At 39.0% G+C, this 22,506-nt stretch overlaps 1 protein-coding gene across 4 annotated transcripts in view; it reads right to left on the reverse strand.

The window, feature by feature from the left end:
- abcf3 (ATP binding cassette subfamily F member 3) overlaps positions 1 to 22,506 on the reverse strand; it is a 102,365-nt gene that overhangs the window by 54,206 nt on the left and 25,653 nt on the right. For all 4 annotated transcript variants that reach the window (XM_043702561.2, XM_043702562.2, XM_087993391.1 and 1 more), the window contains 4 exons: positions 20,870 to 20,925; positions 16,233 to 16,330; positions 9,695 to 9,817; positions 1,544 to 1,810 (listed from right to left, as the gene is read on the reverse strand). In XM_043702561.2, coding sequence (XP_043558496.1) covers positions 1,544 to 1,810; positions 9,695 to 9,817; positions 16,233 to 16,330; positions 20,870 to 20,925 — 544 coding nt within the window. The remainder of the gene's footprint in view (positions 1 to 1,543; positions 1,811 to 9,694; positions 9,818 to 16,232; positions 16,331 to 20,869; positions 20,926 to 22,506) is intronic.

A 22,506-nucleotide genomic window follows, 5' to 3' on the forward strand; every position in this document is an offset into this window, starting at 1 on the left:
ATTTATTCTATTGCCTCCAAGTCAAGAAACAGTGATATAACCGGTAAGCCAAGTTATAATGACAATTCCTTTTCCTGTTTTAAACAAGCTTGGCTTGGCAGTAACACTATCCAAGATCATGATATAGTGGCCTCAAACTTAAATATAGACTCCTTGTCATGCAGTCTACACATTCTATATGACAGAAACAGGTCTAACTAATCTATGCAAATAGATATGCTCCACTTCCCAAATAAAGTCTAACCCCAACATAGTATCCTCCTAATAAATGATGAATAGGAGATACCGAATCATACAATTATAAAACAAGTTGGAGCATAGGAATCTAAACTGAACTCTGATCAGCCCAGTCCCCATCCCTTTCCCCATGGACCTATGAATTATACTTATCCAAATCTCTTTTGCAAGTCATGACTGAATTACCCTCAAACACATACTTGGGCGGTACATTCTAGAGTCTAACGATTTGTTATGTTAAAAAAAGATGCCGTTTATGTTACCATCAGTTCTCTTGCCAAATACCATAAATTGGTAACGTCTACTTTTTAAAGCTTCTGCAAATGTAAACAGTTTCTCTCCATCTACACTGTTTAGGATTCTCATGATTTTTTAATGTCAATCAAAACTCCTCAGTATTTTCCTCTCTCAGGAGAGAATCTATCTTCTCCAATCTATTGAAGTAACATAAGTCCCTTATTCCTGGAACAATTTTTAAAAATCCTTTCTGCATCCTATCTAACATCTTCACAACCTTTTTACAAGAATGGTTGCACAGAACCAGACACAATACTTTAGTTAAGGATAAAAATGTCTTTTACACAAGTTTGTCATGATGTTTTATATTGTACTCTACATACTAATAGAGGAGAACTTCCCAACTTTTCTTTGAATACTATCAGACCTTTTACATCTACCCAAAGATGGCAAATGGGGCCTTGGTTTAATATTTCACCCAAAGACAGCATCGACAACTGTGCAACATATTACTCTAAAAAGTGAAGTGTCAGCCTATAACTTGTGCCCAAGTACCTGTACATGACCTGAAGATACAAGTTACAGAGGCATTGTTAGCATTATAACAAGAGAGGACTTCAACATCAGAGCTGTTATCTTCTGGATGAGAGAATAAACCAACAGCTAACAGTTGCTTGTAAACCGACGGGTGTGTTTCTCCGAATAGGACAGAGATCATAATTCTAAAGTGTTTCAACTAAAGCATGTTGAGCCCATGAAAGGCACCATTGAATGCAGTTTTCTTTTCATAAATATTAGGTTGTTTTAAATTATATGGCCAGTAAACAGGTTAAAAACATATGCTGGCCCATTGGATCAACAGCTGACTTACAGACATGCTTGGAGACTTTGAACACAAGAAAAAGAACCCAAATAAAAAATTCAAAGAGTCAAAAAAAGACTACCAGACTGAACTAGAGGGCGTTGACCAATGTTAGTTGGGCTGAATAGAGAGAAAATCAACTTAACCCTTGTCAGAATGCTGAGTGTTTGCAGAACCTTGGCATTTTGTGCTACGGCCTTCACTTACACGCCACTATTCAGCTTTGTGGTCAATTCTTTCTCTTTCTGTAGCAGGCTTTCACGGACTGTGTCACACTCCAGCACACTCTTAAGCGCCTGTGTGTCATCACCCACCACCTCCTGCTCGACATGCAAGATGCTGATGTGTGATGGGATACGTAGGCTCCGTGCTGACATCATCTTCAGTAGCGTTGTTTTCCCTAAGCCATTCCGACCAACCAAGCCATAACGTCTGCCATAAGCGAGGTGCAAATCGGCGCCAGTAAGCAAGCTCCTGAAATGTAGATTGTTTGACAAGATTTTAAAATTCAGTATTTTAAATAGATTCAAACAACTTCTAACATCTTTCAAATGGGAACTGGATTTTAAAAAAACATTGAAGGGGAAGTATTTGCAAAACTGCAAAAGAGAGCAGTGCAGTACAAACTGGATTGCTGGCCACAGATATGACTTAGGTGGCCTGCAGTCCAAGAAGATTTCTCCAATAATGTCTTAAAAATCACCAATGAGTCAGCGTTCACTTATCCTTTAGGTAATACGCTGCAGATTGCAATAACATGCTGTGTGAAAGTATTCTTCTTTCATTTAGCTCTTTTGCCAATTAGCTTTAAGTCGTTTTGGTTGCTAACCTTGTTGTCAATGCAAGCCATTTGTTCTGTCAAAGCTCCTTCATTTTGAACATTGTTTAAAAACTATATTGAACATAATGAACAATTAACGAAACCCACTCTGCCAAATATGGTCTTAAAGTTCTTGCTGCAATTCTTCCTTAATCTTATATTCTAGCTCCCTTGCAAAAAAGATCAACAGACAACATGCTTTCCCAATTGGTTGCAAAACCTGCAAGTTAACTTTTGTTTCTTGTACAAGAACACTTTAATGCCTCCAAAAATGAAATTTTTAAGTTTCTTCTCATTTACTAATGTTATCTTCTTCCTACCAAAGAGATTAACATTCTAACTTCCAACATTACACAGCATCTTAGTTTTCAAATGTACTTTCTAAAGTTGCTCAATTCTGAGAGATCATAGAAATAATGTAATTTTATTATGGTTAAAATCCAAAAGGTTCCATCTAAAAGCAATACATCTAGGAAAAACTGAAATTTGCAGTGGAGATATCAAGGTACATAAATCAGCCAAATGCAGCTCCAGCAGAAACTTTCTCAGCACGAGGCCTTGCAGCTCACTACACAGAAACAGACCCTTTGGTCCAACTCATCCATGCCATCCAGGTTTCCCAAAACTAAACTAGTCAGACTTTCTTGCATTTAAGCCCATATCCCTCTAAACCTTTACTGTTAATGTGCCTACCCAAATGTCTTTTAAAAATTCTGTCTGTATCCGCATCTACCACATCCTCGGGCAGTTCATTCCACATACGTAAAACTCTGAAAAAGTTGCTCCTCCGGTCCCCCTTAAATCTTTCTCCTTTCACCTTAAAAATATGCCCCCTAGTTTTGAACTCACCACCCAGGGAAAATATTTTTGCTATTTACCTTACCTATGCCGCGAATGATTTTATAAACCTCTAAGAGGTTAACCCTCAACCTCCCACTCCAATGAAAGAAGTCCAAGCCTATCCTGATAGCTCAAACCCTCCAGTCCCGGCAATATTCTGCTAAATCTTTTTCTGAACCTTCACTAACTTAACAATATCCTTTCTATGACAGGGCAACCCGTACACAATACTCCAAAAGTGGGCTCACTAACATCCTGTACAACCTCAACATGACAGCTCAACTCCTATACTCAATGGTCTAAGCAATGAAGACAAGCATGCTAAATGTTTTCTTAACCACCCTGTCTACATGTGATGCAACTTTCAATGAAGAGGAACTTGAATCCCTAGGATTCTGTGTTTGAAAACACCACCGAGGGCCCAACCATTAACAGTATAAAAGACTGTTGTCAAGATTAGAGTGGTGCTGGAAAAGCACAGCAGGTTAAGCAGCATCTAAGGAGCAGGAAAATCAACATTTTGGGCAAAAGCCCTTCATCAGGAATGAGAAATAACAGTATGAGACTGTTACCTAAAAAAGCTATCTATTTCTTTTTCCCCATTTGGCTCACTAAGTCTAAACCAATTTCTAAAAACATGTATCTACTTGGGCCCATTCAGCACACCCTTCCAATATCATCTTCACACATTTATAACTTGTTCCACCCCACCAGTGACCTTTGGTTTTCTTCAAAATTACTAGTTTGGTATTCCATGGCCCAAAAACCAAACTTCTTCCTTTTTTTTGGTGATGATCTCAAATATATCACCTGATTAGCAACACTGTCCAAGGGAACCATTTATCTGAAACAATTTGAGATACTGAAATAAAAAGCATGGCAGCTCTGTGCATAACTCTATGACTCAATCAGAAAATGGAACAAATATTGAAACTGGGACTTTTCAAACTTTAGTCATTATTCTATACGCAATAGCAGTATTTCAGCGCTCTCACTTGACAAAGAAAACACCCGTGTTTTATTATTCATTCTCAGGGACGGAGCTTCACAGGTGGGAGGGGCTTTTATTGCTCTTCTCCCATTACCCTGTAATGGCTCAAAATGACAATGCTACTGGCACTTAGGAGAGCGGGTACAAATTAAACACCTTAGTATGCACATGCAGGGAATATAAACTCAGATTAGGGAAGGGAACATGTTGTTCTTGTCTAAAGGAACATTAGTCTATGAGTTGGGTTTTAGTGACTTCCTGGTGAGGCTTTCTTTGCATACTATGTATATCAGAGAAAGAGGTAATTCAGTCCAGGTGATATAATTTGATGTTGCTGCTCCACATGAGCCTACAATTTAAACAGAATCCAAATTTTCAAACTGCCATGGTAGGAATGAATTAATTTCACCATAGGAAGTGGTACCAGCTGAATTGTTCTTGCACAGCCAACAGAAGGACAACAGATTTTGATTTGATTTATTATTGTCACATGGACTTAAGTACAGTGAAATGTTTTGTATTGCATGCAGTACAGGCAGATCATAACATAAAATGACTCAAAGATCATAGGGTGCTTGAACAGTGCAAGGCATACAAAGTTATGGTTGCAAAGAAGGTGCACAAAAAGCAGGATCAACATTAGATTTGAAATCGGAGGTCCATTCAGAAGTCTAATGACAGCAGGAAAGCCGTTCTTGAACTTGTTGGTACACATGTTTAAGCTTTTGTATCTTCTGCCCGACAGAAGAGGTTGCAAGAGATTATAACTGGGGTGGGAGAGGTATTTGATGACTTTGGCTGCCTTTCGTAGGCACTGAGAAGTGTAGATGGAGGTAATGGATGGAAGGTTAGCTTGTGTGATGGTCTCGGTGGTATTTACAACTTTCTGTAGTTTTATACAGTCTTGGGCAGAGCAGTTGCAAGCCATGATGCGCCCAGATAGAACGCTTTCTATGGTGCATCTATAAAAGTTGGAGAGAGTCCTTACGGCCATGCAGAATTTCCTTAGCTACCTGAGGAAGAGGCCAAATGCCTTCCATTTGTGCTGTGATAATTCTATGATTCTGAGTCGAACCTGCATTTCATTCTTCTATGCATGTTAATTGTTCACAGAGCACTCTTATTGCTCATCACTAGGATAACATATAGTGTATAACTGAAATATCTGATATTCACGATCATTTTCCAGAAACAGGTTGAGGTCATGGATGTTTGGTGAGGACAGGAAGTCTGTCAGGTAATAACATGGGAAACAGCATTGTTTGAGAGATGGTCCACCTACAACAAGAATCCTTTTGGCTTCCTAAATACACGGTTAAACTAGTAACAGGAGGACATTGGCCAATTTTTTGAAACCTTATGGATTTGTGCCAATTCTGGCATCCAACTTTTGGATGTAGGTAAACCAATCACCTTTATTTGAATTTTCTGAGCATGGAGGTTGGAAAGGATATTCTTGGTGTAGTTGCAACTATTGGTACAACTCATCTATTAATACACCAACTTGAGTTGTGGAGGGAATCATTAGATTAATAACCTCAAACTTACATCTGGGCGGAAGTGGATACTGCAGATGCTAGATATTAGAATCAAGATTAGAGTGGTGCTGGAAAAGCACAGCAGGTCAGGCAGCATGTTGCCCGACCTGCTGTGCTTTTCCAGCACCACTCTAATCTTGACTCAAACTTACATCTGGCTTCTTAAAGCTCCATAGTACCCACCTTAGTCACCATGAAGTCACAAAGGTTGAGCATTCCTTGATTAATCTCAGGCTGCACAGATTGGACAATTCCTCATTAATCATGCCTGGAGACCGTGCTGCTCTAAGTTACTGCCATTATCCTCATGCACAACTGATTAAGTAACTATCTTCCCGTCAGTGCAAACAGCTGGAAGATAATCCTGCTGTACTCAGGAGACAGCATATGCTGCAGTTCAGGACCTCACAATTACAATTATATATCTCCCCTTGCCTCTAACACACTGGCTGACAGTGATAATATTCACATTCTAGTTTATTCCATTTTATGTACACTGGGCATTTTAGCATATACACTATCAATTAGTTTTTGAACAACCAAGTACTTCCACCAACATGTAATTCTCCTACTTGTCTTGGTAAAGACCTTTTGTACAGTCAGGGAATGTATTGAGTATGCAGATTAATCCAGGTACTAAGAGATTCCACAAGAGTTTTTTTAGTCTCAAATACCTCATTTTGCATGATTGAGCAAAGATGAAAAGATTTATGTGACAACAGTTCCTGAGATAAAGATATAGCAGAAATCCAACAATCCCTGGGCCCTGCCATTGGGTGTGTTCTCTCTCACATAGCCTGCTAAATTGGATTACAGAGATGCAGAATAGAGCAAAGATGCAAACATATGCATACACACAATCAGAATCAATGAGAATTCTCAGGTGTATTCCTGTCCAAACTAATTTTGCAAACCATGGGTGCAACTAAAAGACTATGCGTTTTATGCTGCATATATTATTGACTGCCATACAGTCCCACCTCATAGGTACTTCAGTTTAAGAGTTTCTTTAAATATGTAAAAAGAAAGAGAGAAGCCCAAGTTAACACAGGCCACTTCGAGAATAAGAGTGAAGAAATAATAATGGGAACTAGGAAATGACAGAGGAGATAAATAAATACTTTGCATTAGTCTTCAGTGTAGGAGACACAAATAGCATTCCGAAAATACTAAATAATCAAGGGCAAAAGATAAGAAATACAATAACTAATCACTAGAGAAAAAGTGCCAGAGAAGCTAATGGGGCTTAAGTCTCTTAGATCTGATAGGATATACTCTATGTAATTAAAAGATGTAGCGACACAGACAGTGGAGGCACTGGTAGTAATCTTCCAAGAATCCTTACATTCTGGAACAGTCCCAGATGATTAGAAACCTCCAATGTAGCATCTTTATTTCAAAAAAGAGCAAGAGTAAAAAAAGTAATTACAAGGCCAATTGGTTTAACATTTCTTACTGGGAATATGTTGCAGTCAGTTATAAATGATGCAAATAGCACAGCATTTAAGAATACAAAATATCAAGCAGAGTCAGGCATGGACTCCCAACAGAAATTTGAGAATTCCTCGAGGTAATGAGCAGCATGGATAAACCGAAATATATTTGGATTCTTAGATGGCATTTGATAAGTACCACAATTGAGGCAAATTAAGGGTCCACAATTTAAGGAAATATATCAACATAGACAATTTGCTTACTAATACAACATAAGAGAACTGGGATAAGAAGGGCATTCTCAGGATAGTAACATAACTATTGGAATGCCACACAGGTCAGTATTGGGGACACAATTATATACAACAATGAAAATGAATTTACCGTGGTCAGGTCTGCAAATGACAAAAATAGGTGGGAAGGTAATGATAAGGATGACACAGTTTGCAGAGGGACAAAGACAGGTTAAGTGAGTGGGCAAAAATCCTGACAGATGCAACATGGGAAAATGTGAAGTTTAAGGAAGAAGAGGAACTGAAGGTTACTTAAATGGTAAAGGATTACAGAAAGCAACAGCATGAAGGAATTTCACAGTCATCATGCATAAATTACAAAAAGCTAATGGATAATAGGGGAAATAAATGGGATGTTGGCCATTATTTCAAGGAAATTAGAATTTAAAAATGAAGAAGTCTTGCTAAAAGTATTCAATGCACTAGTTGGGCAAGAGCTGGAATATTGTGAACAGTTTTGATCCCTTAACTGAAGATGGATAAACTGGCATTGGAGGTAATGTAGAGAATGTTTTACTTGGTTGTTCCTGGGTGTAGAGGAATTGTCATCTGAGGAAGAGTTGAGTATGTTGGGCCTGTACTCACTGTTTAAAAGAAGGAGAGGCGATCTTATTAAAACATAAAAGATGCTTCGGGGGCTTGACAGGTGTCGAAAGGTTGCTTCCACCTGTGGGAATGCTGTGACTATTTGCATAAAGGATACAAATGACAGAGGGAGCAAACAATTAAGCTAATTGGCATCTATATTCACCTACATAACATTATGGGACTTAACAGGGTTGTTTCCCCTCAAGGGACAATCAATGATCAGAGGGCATAATTTCAGAGTAAATGATTACCTATTTAAGATACAGATTAGGAGGAATTATTTTCTCTCAGGAGGGGAGTAAATCTGGTGAATTCTAGGCCATTAGACATATTCAAGGCTGTGACAGATACATTTTTAATCATTTTTTGAATCAAAGGTTCTGGAGAAAAGGCAGAAAAGTGAGTTGAGCATTACCAGATCAACCATGATTTCATTGAGTGGTAGAGTAGTCTCAATGGCTGAAGAGTTAACTTCTGTTCTTGCACCCTAAGGTGCAAAGGGAGGTCCAGGAATATTTTGAGAGACAATATCAAAACGTAAGATCAAGCACAGACTGCACTGAGGAGTAAATATAACATCTCACTGACTTCCACTTGCTTTCTTAAAAGCATTAAAATATTGCTTATATGCAGCACTGTGAATTGTAATTTGGATGGGTGGGCTGAGAGATTACTAATCCATTTGAAGAGGTGTCCTTCAATAAAATTGCTCAAGAACTACTGATCTTTGAATGGCAGAAGTAGAAGCATCTCTATTGACCGTTCTGTTGAGAGCACATTGTCAGGCTGCTCATCTGGCATCTCGTATTTTACAGGTATAAACTTTGACAATTAATAACTGGGAATATCATAGTCATTGCCTTTGGTTCCCAGACAAACCTGATGTCCCACCTGCCAATTCCATCCTTCTCTGTAGCAATTGTTCAAGGCTGAACCAAACAATTTGCAAACCTGATCTCACAGTGAACCCCAAGCGGAGCGGACAAATATTTGTCCATGCCATAGCTTCTTCATCCATGACGTTGTCCAACCCAATACCTTTCCCAGTCCATCTGCTGTTGTCAACTTGAACTTTTTTGTCTGAACGAGTGAGGTGAAACTCTCAACCGGGACTTTCCATTTCAGGAGCCGTTGTTGCTTGGATCGCAGCAGGGACTAGAAACTGCAGTATCTTCCAGCTACACTCTCCTCTCTTGATTACGGGTAAAAACTGTTGGCTCTCTTCAAGTTACTAAATTAGAACAGTTACTGTTAGTAGTAGAACTATTATTCTGTTAAGTTTCCCAATAGAGTTGTAGGTAAGCCAAGTCTTTTCTTTTCTTATTTTGTTGTACTTTGATTATACTATATGAATAAAGTGTGTCTTGCTTAATGTCGAGTAGCTTGATCAAAGAAATTGCATCTGGAGCACAACACCCTTGCACTTATCCTTAAAATAAGAAAAAGTTAGGATCTAGGCTATCTTCTTAATATATTTTGAGGGATATGGGCTGGTCCATAACAACATACCTACATAGGTAGGTATCTGCAAAATGCCTTATAATGTTGAATGCGCCAAAATAAACACAAGTTATTAATTGTTGTTGTATAAGCATGGAAGTCTAGAAGAAAAGGAAAAGAAAATCACTCTTCCATAAACTGTTGCACAGGGGAAGATGCCACAGCATTCCTCAAAGAAGGATTGTTAGCCACAACATGGAAGAATTGCTTGACAAAAAAAAAAAATCAAGATCCAGTGAGCTCACTTTTCACCATGCTCAAAGTCACACAACACCATAATGGTTGAAAAACATGGCAATAACTATCAATTAGACCTGAATATGTTCAGTGCGCAGCAGCAGTGGCAATACTCACCTGTCTCCATAGGAGACATCAAAATTCTCAATCTTAATATCATATGACTTATTTTTTCCTGATGCTTCCAAACGGCTTTCCTTCTTGTTAGAAGCTTGGCTGGCTGAGGCTTCCTCAAGAATCCTAGAAAAATAAGAAAATGTAACCTTTTGGCCAAAAGTTAACAGAACAGAAAAATCATCACTGGATAGACATTATTCACTGCATAATTAATCATAAGTAGGACCTCAATCAGAGCACTCTTAGAAGTGGTGTTCATACACACAATTCTCAACACTGCCAACTTTTGACCTCACTACATCACTCGAGATGTGGTTGAATGGCTCTCCCAATTGTTTCAGACAATAGAAAATTTTGCACATATGCCCTTACTGCTAACAATGAGCATAATATATAATCTTACATTTCACATATTTTATCTTCTCCCTAATTAAATGGTTATCAAACATCATTAAATGGTATTGTTAATTTAGTATTGAACTCAACTTGTGGCCATTGCACATTCCAGTAGTTCGTGTGAATAACTTTCTCCCAACTTTCGCCTTTCCTTAATTGCTTATTTTGAGATTATGACCTTATGACATGCACATGACATGCCTCCCCATCACAACAATATGCTCCTTTGCAAACACTTCAGTGTCATAATCCTCTCCTTCAAAAAAAAGTCACATTAGGCCCTTGTTTATTACAAATTCATCCTCAGTCTGACATTCTTCACATTTTTGATCACTGCTTGCCCTCTCCCCTCAACTCTCTGCTCAAATCTCACTAATCCACACACTAAGAGCTCCAAAAAGTCATGCACAACATTCACCACCACCATGATGCATGATGCTCCTTTGTCATCTACACAACCTTTGATATGGCTGTCCACACAATACTTCTCTGCTATCCCTTCCCTTTTGTTCAGCTCCACATGATGGCCTTGCTTGGTATCACTAATAAATATCAAGCATTTCAAGCAATAGCTGTTCTTTCTCCAAAGATCCATGCTTTACCCTGTGACATGAAGCTTCCATAGGTATATCAACAGGTGTGATAACATCAACATCCACCTCTCTTGCATCTGTGCTACATGGTTATCCTGATAGGAGATGCTCTCCCTTCAGCTGATTTGTCTTTAATTGCATAAATTGCTGATGTGACCTACGTTTATTTTATCCTGACAGTAGAGAGTGCATGCTCATTACAGTATGAAGTTTGTCTGTTCCACTCCTGAGTAACATTATGTCAGCACCTATCATGCATTCGAAGTCTCACATGTTGGTTTATGGGACTGGGAATGACTGCATGCTGATCATGAGAAAAAATCTGGCAAAACGCTAAAGCCAAGCAGTGCAGACTGTCTAATTTGGATTGCACGGTTTGTACCACTCATTTAATACATTCAATTAGATTCAAGAGGGTTACAATATAAAAGCACTGTTGTGCGACTGAGACTTTATAAAGCTCCAGTTTTGGTCCCCACACCTCAGGAAGGACATACTGGCACTGGAGCGTGTCCAGCAGAGATTCACACAGATGATCCCTGGAATGGTAGGTCTAACATATGAGGAACGGCTGAGGATCCTGGGATTGTATTCATTGGAGATTAGAAGATTAAGGGGAGATCTAATAGAAACTTACAAGATAATACATGGCTTGGAGAGGGTGGATGCTAGGAAATTGTTTCCGTTAGGCGAGGAGACTAGGACCTGTGGACACAGCCTTAGAATTAGAGGGGATAAATTCAGAACAGAAATGCGGAGACATTTCTTCAGCCAGAGAGTGGTGGGCCTGTGGAATTCATTGCCACAGAGTTCAGTGGAGGCTGGGACGCTAAATGTCTTCAAGGCAGAAATTGATAAATTCTTGATGTCACAAGGAATTAAGGGCTATGGGGAGAATGCAGGTAAGTGGAGTTGAAATGCCCATCAGCCATGATTGAATGGCGGAGTGGACTCGATGGGCCGAATGGCCTTACTTCCGCTCCTATGTCTTATGGTCTTAGATATTCATTTTTGGTTATTAGTGAGGAAGAGATATCAGTAATACATTTACCGCACTAGCTTTTCATCTTGGAGATTGTGATTCCAGTTCAGATTAATGGTATAAATATCCTATGTTGGACAGTTCAAAGAATGAGCAGCTTGGGCAAGTCTCGAAATAATTTGCAAATTTGGCACCATGAGTAACTGACAATCTGCTCTTTTAAAATAAAGAGCTTGACCACAGCATAAAAAGAAAACATCAACATCTTACAACAGGAATTTATTTCTAATTTCTCTTGCAAGAAAGTTCTGAAAGTGTCAGTGCAAAAGCCACATCAAAGCACAGAGCTCCAGGAGAAACCACACTTCAAAAGGATCTTTGAAGTTAATCCATTAACCTGGCACAATTTGATGATTCTTTGGGCAGAAAGTTGTTTGGAAGGTGCATACAAGAGGAAAATTAGACAACGTTTGATAAGACTGCACATTTTTTAGCATTCAGATCTTTAGGATATTTTCATTTTATTTGCATTACCTGAAAATAAAGTGACATCTTCAGCTAGTGTCAAGCAACAACACATCATGTCCAGATGTTCAAAGCAAATCCAACCATACAGCCATTCATTTTCATCACCAATGGAAATCATGGAACTTCACCAAGACAAACTGACCTTCCATGGATGAGTGCATGTTAGCAAAGAACATCATACCTTACAAAGTCCATTAATCAGCTCAGAGGATTCCAGATCTTTCCCAATGCCCAATATCACTTCCCCGACTCCTTTCTGAAACAGTAAAGGGGGGCTGCTTGCCAACAATATTAGCAATGGTAAGCAGATACAAAACAATCAAAAGTCTCATGGGGCGACTTCAAAAAGGATAAAACATGTGCTTAGAGGAGCTGAGAAAGGCAGTGGTTTATTTATTTTTGTTAAGAAAATGAATTTTTGAAAAATGGCTCTGGACCTCCAGTGCTGCGTACTTCCTCATGCCTACGCACTAGTATTATTCTGACAGGTAAATACATACAAATAGATCAGCTCCTTGTTTACCTAAAAGCAATGCCAGTTTCTTGTCACAACAACAAGACTGAAAGCAGTGGCTTAACTTTGAGAACTGGAACCTGACAGGTCCTCTAACATAGATAAGCTAGAATCAATACAGCGAAACAAATGAGGTCTGTAATACTGCTCCATCTTGTAATTTGCTTTCAAAGGCTCAGCGTTGCACTAGAGAAATGCTTGGGGATAAACATAACACATTGGAAGAACATTGCAAGACATGACTTACATTTGAACCAGTCGCTCAGACCTATTTAATCACATGACTTAATTACAATCACTGAACATTAACAACTCCTCAGAGGAAGAAACATTCAAATGGATTGGCCATGTGGTACTATACAGCAGTGACTCAACTACCTTACATTATAGTATCTGCCCATTTCCTCCTAGAGGGAACTAGAAAATTGAAGACCAGACAATCTGACATCTATTGTGATGAAATTAGTGATTGAAAGCCTTAAAAAAGTTTTCTGCTGATCAGAGAGTCATACTCATGGATAAATGGATAGGTTGCACCTGACAAATCTCAATGAAATTTTTGAATGCATTACCACAGGAAATACCTATGGATTTGTTTATATGGACTCCAAGAGTACATTGGGTAAAGTCCCTCATGAAGAGACTGTTAGATAAAGCTGAAGTTCATTAAAAGTAAATTCTGAATTTATTTCCAAGTATAAAATTACAGGGACAAATTAAGAGATTTAGTGAAAGGGTAAAACAATGGTAAATAGATTTCAATGCAGGAAAATTTAAGATAATCCATTAAAGCCTAGGAAGGACTGAACTAGATAGTTTCTAAATGGTGCCAAACTAGAAACTATGCCAGGTGAAACTATCCCAAATACGCGGCTCCGATATCTAGAAAGGCAAGGGCAGCAAATATATGGCAACACCACTACTTGCATGTTTCCCTCCGAGCAGCAACTTAAAAAAAAACCCTGAAAGCCCTGGAAATGGCCAGGAAAAGTCAATCATAGGTGGCCGGAGAAAGGTCTCCCCATGTTTGCTGTCATTCTCCTTCAATCACAGATTCCCTCCCTGTCATTGGTCCTCAGGAGACAGAATCCATGATTGGAGGTGCAAAGCAGTAGGCTGGAACCTTTCTTGAAAGTAGAAAGGATTGTGGAAGGGAATTAAAAGCAGGTTACCAACACTCACCCAAAGTCCTGTTTACACTGCTGCTTGTTCAAGCAATGAGGGGTTACTGGGATGAGTTGGAGCTGAGGTGGGCATGAAGTGAGATTCAGGTAGCACCAAATTCTGATGGTTGTGAAACAGTGTGCAAATGTCTCCTGTCTACCAATGACTGCACTGAATTCAGATAACTGAACAGCTTAGCAGTGATAACAAGGAGCTTTTGGACCTCTGAAAAGGGAGGTGCTGTCTTTTCTCTGCAGTTTAAAAGAAATCTAAAGCCTGAAGAAAGCCAGTTTATTTTCTATCAGCAGTTATTGTAAATGTGGCTTTTAATCAAAAAGTCAGAGTTTAAAAGTTGTGAACCAGTCACTTGTGCCAGCTAAACACAAGTGGAAGTGCCTGGATAAGGGAGATTGAGAAGCAGCAAGTGCTAACAGCAAGCCAAAGGGGTCTTCTCAAACCCAGTAGTCAGGAACCAATGAATTGCCTTTCCAGTTTTACCCTCCATCCAAAACACAAAATTTACTTTTGTGCTTGCCTGTCTGTGTTTGTAGGGGAGTTTAGTACAGTCAAAAATCAGAAATTGCTAGAAAAACTCAGCAGATCTGGCAGCATCTGTGGAAAGAAAGTGATCAGTGATCCTTCTTTAGAACTATAAGAGTCGATGTTAACTAGTCGAGTATTATGCTGACAATTCCTTTACCTGTAGCTAGGATGTATTTATTTATAACAAATAGTAATTGCCGTGAATTGCAGAAATCTGGTTTGTGATTTCTGTCAAGCTGGGTTAAAAAAAGGCAGATACTTGAGGAATTTTGTGAACTTTAAGAAAATCTTTAATTTTGTGATGAGTCCCAAGAATAGTGCAGCTTGATTTTCTGCAAGCATACCCAGCACTGGATGACAGTGCATAGACGGTGGGAAGAAGCAGCTGAGCTCAGACAGCAGTTCAGAGATGTGCTCAGTGCACTGCCAGTCACCCAGGGTTGAGGATCAATTAATAATTTCATACTAAAGGTGTCACTAGATTACAGTGACCATAATATGATGAATTTTACATTCAGCTCAAGAGAGAGAACAGTGGTTCAAAGAGTAGCATTTTAAATTTATACAAGGGAAATTATGACAGCATGAAAGCTAAACTGTACTGGCAAATTAGATTGAAGGACATGTAAACAGAGATGCTCTGGCAGACATTTAAGGGAATATTTGGAATATATGGAACATTTTCTGACATGAAAGAAAATTCCAAGGACTGGACCTACCATCCATAGTTGTAAAACAAGGTTACCACACTTAAAAGAAAAAGTATCTAATTGTTCAAAGCTGGGTGGTTGGTCAGAAGATTGAACAGATGGAGGAACAGAAAATATGGTTGCTAAATTGCTGATGTTACAACACAGGCAGGAGAGAAAGTTTTGAAAAGGACATAAAGAGGCTACCGAAAGACTTGGGTAGGTTAAGCGAGTGGGCAAAGATCTAGCAAATAGAGTATAATGTGGAAAATGTGAAATTGTTCATTTTGGCAGAGAGAAAAATAAAGGCACATTATCTCATGATAAAAGATTACAGAGCTCTCCACTGAGCTGCAGCAGGAGGGTCTGAGTTGAGGCATTGAGATTGTTCAAAATGCTAACTAAAAATGTCTCACCCTTTGAACTAGTGAAAATATCCACTGGTTCAATAAAGTAAAATTTTATGACATAAATTACTTGAGCCTGTTTTGTTGTCAGAAGCTCTATAATTTTTAGCTCCAGAACCAGTTTATAATTAAATATTTTGATGGGATTCTCTTTCCTGAACAGTCATTACATTTGTTACTTTTCATGCAATTGCACACAAACTGTAGCAACCCTAATGGTCATAAAAAAACCAAAAGGCTCTTTCAGAACTGGTTTGAAGGCAGCTCTGCTTGCAACATAACCTGTTTCTTACTAAGTTCATTGCCAAATGGAATGCTTCTGGGCCTCTCTCTCATATAAAGAATGGTGCTCCCACCTTAAAAATCACAGGCTATAAAGCCCTCTGGGAAAGCCCATGGTCTGAAAGGCACTTTAACAACAGAAGTCTTGCAATTCTGAAACCAAATACTGTCATTAAAAATAGTATTTGGATTTATATATAGTGCAATAAGGTATAACTGATCAGAAGGCACAGATACAAACCTCTTAAACTGATGACTGTGTTGCAACAAAACAATATTCCTTAATCAGTAGAAAAACGAGATATCCTTTGCAAGGCTGAACAACCTGAGCTTATTAACATCCTCTATTTTCCCACTCTACATACTCCAACAAAGAGTGTCAAATTTATGAGCAAAGCTCAGCTCTGTGCAAATTCCAGTTCCTGAATTCCAGCACTTACAAAGGATTTGCAGTCTTCTGAGAATTCTTCTCCGTCCTCTTTTCTTGCTTTGCTTTTAGCCGTGCTTCAGCTTTCTCAAGTTTCTTAGCATCTACTGTCTGAAATTACATGACATTAAAGCAGAAGAAAATAAAATTCTTATCTTGGATTTAGAGATACTCTAAGATACATTACCATCTGAAACTGGGTAATCTGAATACTTGGGGGGGGGGGCGGGGCGGAGAATAGAGTGGTGCAGGAAAAGCACAACAGTTCAGGTAGCATCCGAGGAGCAGGAAAATCGACGTTTCGGGCAAAAGCCCTTCGTCAGGAGTAGAAGCAGGAAGCCTCCAGGGAATATTCTAAGAAAAAAATGCCTACCATGAAGAAAGGGAGCTCATCTGTTGTTACATTTCAAAATTGAATTTGAACAGCGTGGAAGTATAGGAAAGAATACTTGGGGTCCAAGGCAGAACAACGCAATCATTTTCCATGCTAATATCTTTGCTGGCATTTTCCATCGGATGAAACAGTGAGAGAAGCAAACAAAAATCTAGGCTGTTTTTTTTCTCCTCCTTAAAACTGGGTACTAAACTGAAGCACTTAACTGGGATTGAATAAGTCAGCACATTCAGTTATCCACATAATAGAAGGATTCTGTACAAAGGATTGCTTTCAGGATACTGTGACACCATATTCTGCTTCCTTATGCTATGAAATAAGAAAAATCAGGGACATTCAGTGGTGGCTGAGAAGTCAAGCTAACAGAGACATAATGCAGCCTAAGTTGTAACAATCAATGGAAAGGATTAACTTGCCGTCGCAAGCAATGCAGGTAAGAGGCTCATTTTAGTGCTTGTAGCTTAATGCAAATATGACACTAAGCTCAAAGTAGACAGAAATGCCATTCGGACATTGGTTTTATAACCTACACAAGTCTCCTCCCATCTTGGGCTTTAATTAAGCACAAGATTGAAGACTACTCAGTAGGTTGCTAATTTCCCAGGACTACTCAGGAATTGAAGAATCATTCTCTGGATTACTATGAGCAAACTGGGAACAAATTACCTTTGGGACAATTAAAGAAAAGCAGCAACTGTTATTCTAATTTTCTTTGAACACTTTTGTCTATTAGTTTTATAACTATCAGATTGTTGTTTTACTGGGAAGGGCTGTTTGAGACAGGAGGTAATCCACCAGGAATACATGAAACCAGAATTAATAACTCCATCGCTCAGCGGTTTCTTTTGGCAGCTTTGAAATAATAGTGGTGGAAGAGAAACAAAACCAAGTGTGGAGAATAATTGAATCACTGAACGTACAAAAGCTATTTTTTTATGATAATATTTCCGAATGATCACCTTAGCTCAGTTGGTAGCAATCTTATCTATGGATGATAAAATTTGGGGATTAAATCCTACTCTCAAGACCTGAGCATATGATTCAAGCTGACACTTCAGCAAAATATTGAGAAAACATTGGCAGTGCCAACTTTCAGGTTTGATGCAAAATCTCAGACTAGTGTAAAATATCCCACACCACTATTTCAATAGCATCAGGGTCCTTGAGGCTTCCTAGAGTATTCACAAATACCAAAACTAGTTGGTCTAACATAATATCTGAAAGCTGTTTCTAAGAACTTGCTCTGTGCTTGTTCTTTAACATTAACTGGACTTGAAAAGCACTTCATTGGGCAAACAGCACTTTATGTCCTAGGGTCACAAAAGACGTTAAAGAAATACAGAGACTCTGGTGCTTTCCACATCACCAATTTGACAAACATCAGTTTTATCAAATTCAAACTGCTCCAATTGTAGAACAAACTGAGAGATTAGGTAGTTGGTCCACAGTTAGATGTATTGAAGTTGAGAACAGAATTAATTTTCAGTCAGTTATACTTTAAGCCAGTGGGGAATTTTAATGAATTAGCAATTTTTGAGAAGATTTGTAGTTCAGATTGATTATAAGTATGTAAGTTAGCTCGCTGAGCTTGACTGATGTTTTTAAACGTTTCGTCACCATGTCTAGGCAACATCATCAGTTAAGAGTCTCTGGTGAAGCACTGGTGGTATGTCCCGCCTTTCTATTTACAGGTCTTGGTTTCTTAAGGAGGGTGATGTCATTTCCAGTTTTTTTTCCAAGGAAAGGTAAATCGATTTTAGATTCTGTGTGTTTATTGATGGAGTTCTGGTTAGAATGCCAGACCTCTAAGAATTCTCGTGCGTGTCTTTGTTTCGCCTGTCCTATACATAAGACAAAGGATACCACTTTGACTGGGACAACACACACATCCGAGGACAGGTGAAACAAAGACATGCACAAGAATTCTTAGAGGCATGGCATTCTAATCAGAACTCCATCAATAAACATACCTATTTAGATCCTACCTACCTTCCCTTGAAAAAAAAGAACCAGAAATGACATGACCCACCTTAAGAAATCAATTCCTATAAACAGAGCGCTTCACTGGAGACTCTCACTGAGGTTACCTAGTATAGTGACGAAACACCTGAAAACAAATCTTCAAGCTCAGCGAGTTAACTGACATATTTTAATGAATTCCGTTTTAGCAATTCATCGACAGCATAAGGGAAGTGCCCGCAATGAACGATTATTACAACATTGACTCAAACAAAAAACAATTGTGGATGCCTTTACAAAATTAAGTGCTCTCCACCTTGGCAGAAATAAGTCTGCCACTTCCAATTCCAGAATTTCAAGTGCCAGCTTGGCCCACTGGCTTGTGATTCAAGTGCCAATGTACTGATTCTAGTGCATAGTTTAAGTAGAAAGCTCAATTAAAGTTAATTGAAATGACAGACAAGGCACCCACTCAAAAATCTATTCAACCAAAACCCTGGCAAGGATGTAAAATAGCATAATCAGAATAAGTAGCAGGATAGAACCCCTTGTTTTTCTATCTTGATCAAACCCACTGAAAATAAAGATTAGGGTAATTAGCATCACTGTTTGGAACATCTTATGTGCAAAAATCAGACGTGAAACCATACTGACCTAGTGCTCAAGTGAATTCACAAGCTGTAAAGCACTTTTATATGCCCCGAAGATGTGGAAGGTGTCAAGTGGAGTCTAGAGCCTAAAGCCTAAAAGTGTGCTTCACAAGCTGAAAGACTGAGCCAACTCTCTCTCTCTCTCTCTCTCTCTCTCTCTCTCTCTCTCTCTCATGAGAACTCACTTTTCTTGTACAGAATTACAGAAGACGATCATAACAACAAAAGTAGTTCACTGGGCTTGTGCTGGCTCTATGAAGTAACTCTCCAATTTTTCTCACTCCCCTGCTTTTCCCCGATAACCGTGTCAACTTCCAAATCTCCTTTGAAAATCACAATTGAATCCACTTCGGCCAACCTCTAGATCACAATAACCTCATTGTTTGCTAAATACCTTTTCCTCACATTTGCCAATCCCTTGCATTTTGCCCAAACAGTTGCTCCAAATCAAGACCATTCTTATCAAAACCGGTCATAATTTTGAACACATCCGCAAATACCTGCTTAATCCTCCTTGCTCTAAGGTGAATAATCTTAACTTCTGCAATCTCTCCAACAAATTGTAATCCTTCAGCATTATTAATATGCAGTAAAATTTCTTCTGCACCCTCTCCAAGGCTTTGGCATCCTTCTCAAAGAGAGGTGAGCACAACTGGACATTATAAGAAATCAGAAGTCGAATCAATGTTTTATAGAAAGGAAGTGTAGTGGTAACATCACTAGATGAAAGGCTCTGGGACAGAAACTTCACTATTGAAGCTGATGGAATACAAATTCAGTTCACAATCTGGAATTGTAAACTTCACCTCAGAAATGGTGGCATGAAATCATTATCAGTTGTCATAACAATCCATCTGGCTCACTAAGGTCCTTTCAAGAAAGAAATCCACCATTCCTATCTGGTCTGCACTACTTGAAATTCCAGACCTCCCGCAATGTCAATAACTCTCAACTGCCCTTTGAAATTCTAAACAAGCCATTCAGTTCAAAGACAATTTGGGATGGGCAACAAATGCCAGTGTGCCCGGGTCCCAAGAAAGAATAAAAAATACAACTTCCTAGTTTTTGCTCTCTATGGACTTGTTAAATTCAGTTTACAGTAATAGTCAACTCATTTTGCCACCTTCGAAGATTTAGTACATGCCACACCCAGGAATCTTTATCCCTGTATGGCCTGCAGGATTATACTACTAGATTTCATGTTTTATATGCTCATTTTTCCAATGTATCAGTTAATATTTCTCCACATTATATTTCATTTGATAATTTTATTTTGATTAAATGGTCAGACAATGTATGAATAAAACCTGTTACTAATCTCATCATTGTTCTGAAGGGTCACTGGAGTTGACATGTTAACTCTGCTTTCTTTCCATAGATGCTACAAGACCTGATCAGTTTCTCCAGCAATTTAGGTTTTGTTCCAGGTCATTAATACAAGATTGTTTAGTGGTTCTAATAATACTTCTTGACTATGTATATTGCATACGCTGCATTCATGGGCTCAGTTCGCAAACATTTTCATTATTGGTTTCAGAGTTTAGAATTTGGCTTTTCCATGATTAATTTCAAAGGTAGTAATCTAGGTGCATTAAAGGTGTATTAACTCAGAGAAAGTAGTCTGCTCTGAAAAATGGTTTCACTCACCGTGCCTAAATCCCTTCTCATCATCCAGATTCCTTTGACGTCTTCTGTCTTGTGGTCTGCACTCAGCATATTATATAGAAAGAAAAAAAAAGAGAATCCAATCTTTTCCTATAAACCCATGACATACATTGTTAAGCTTGATTTGGAGATGCCGGTGATGGACTGGGTTATACAAAGTTAAAAATCACACAACACCAGGTTATAGTCCAACAGGTTTAATTGGAAGCACACTAGCTTTTGGAGCGACGCTCCTTCATCAGGTGATAGTGGAGGGCTCAATCAGAACACAGAATTTATAGCAAAAATTTGCAGTGTAACTGAAATTATACATTGAAAAATTGATCGCCTGTTAAGCCTTTCATCTTTTAGAATACAGTGATAGTTTCACTTCTTTCGTGTGTAAATCACAAAACCTTTTTTTAAAGTTGCATTCTCGGGTTAGCTGTTAACAATGGTGACAGCTGTTAACTGTTAACAACAGTGGACGCTGCAAGACGTGTCAGATTGTGGACATAGATACCACTATTACGCATGGGAACACCTCCCACCTTGTACATGGCAGTACTCATGTGACTCAGCCAACGTTGTCTATCTTATACGTTGAAGGCAAGGATGCCCGGAGGCATGGTTCATTGGGGAAACCGAGCAAAGGCTACGACAACGGATGAATGGGCACCGCACAACGATCAATAGACAGGAGGGTTCCCGCCCAGTTGGGGAACACTTCAGTGGTCCAGGACATTCAGCCTCGGACCTTTGGGTGACCATCCTCCAAGGTGGACTTCGGGACAGGCAGCAGAGGAAAGTGGCCGAGCAGAGGCTGATAGCTAAGTTCGGTACCCATTGGGAGGACCTGAACCAGGACCTTGGGTTCATGTCATATTATAGGTGATCACCATTGCACTACACACACACACACACACACACTCACATACACATGGACACAGGTACACACAAATGCGCACACAGACACCCACACACACCCTTATAGAGAGATACACTCCCACATGCACCCCCTCACAGACTTAAGACACTCTGCACTCACACACTTTCTCACAACCCCCACCCCAGACAGACACACACACAAACAGACAAAGACCCACATGCACACATATATTCTGTGGGGTGAATTTGTACTTGCAGAGTTACATTACACTTTGCTCAAAAACTGCATACATTCATGTCGAACTCTGAGCTCAAAAACTGCATGAATTTATGTAAAACTGTTATCTCACTTTTTAGATTAGAATCAATCTAAACATCAGGTCATAGACAGAGAACACAGGGGGCTAACACCTTCAACCTTTTGTCTAGCTATCCCCCTTGTTCCCAGCTAACCAGAGAATGCCCCTTTAAAAAAAAAGTTGTGTGATTTACACACGAAAGAAGTGAAACTATCACTGTATTCTAACAGATGAAAGGCTTAACAGACAATCAATTTTTCAATGTATAATTTCAGTTACATCACACTGCAAATTTTTGCTATAAATTCTGTGATACGATTGAGCCCTCCACTATCACCTGATGAAGGAGCGTCGCTCCGAAAGATAGTGTGCTCCCAATTAAACCTGTTGGACTATAACCTGGTCTTGTGTGATTTTTAACATTGTTAAGCTCAACACAGTGCAACTGCAGTA

Source organism: Chiloscyllium plagiosum, unplaced genomic scaffold (assembly GCF_037043375.1).
Source record: "Chiloscyllium plagiosum isolate Xiang-an unplaced genomic scaffold, Cpla_swu_hap1 HiC_scaffold_13, whole genome shotgun sequence".
NCBI lineage: Eukaryota > Metazoa > Chordata > Chondrichthyes > Orectolobiformes > Hemiscylliidae > Chiloscyllium > Chiloscyllium plagiosum.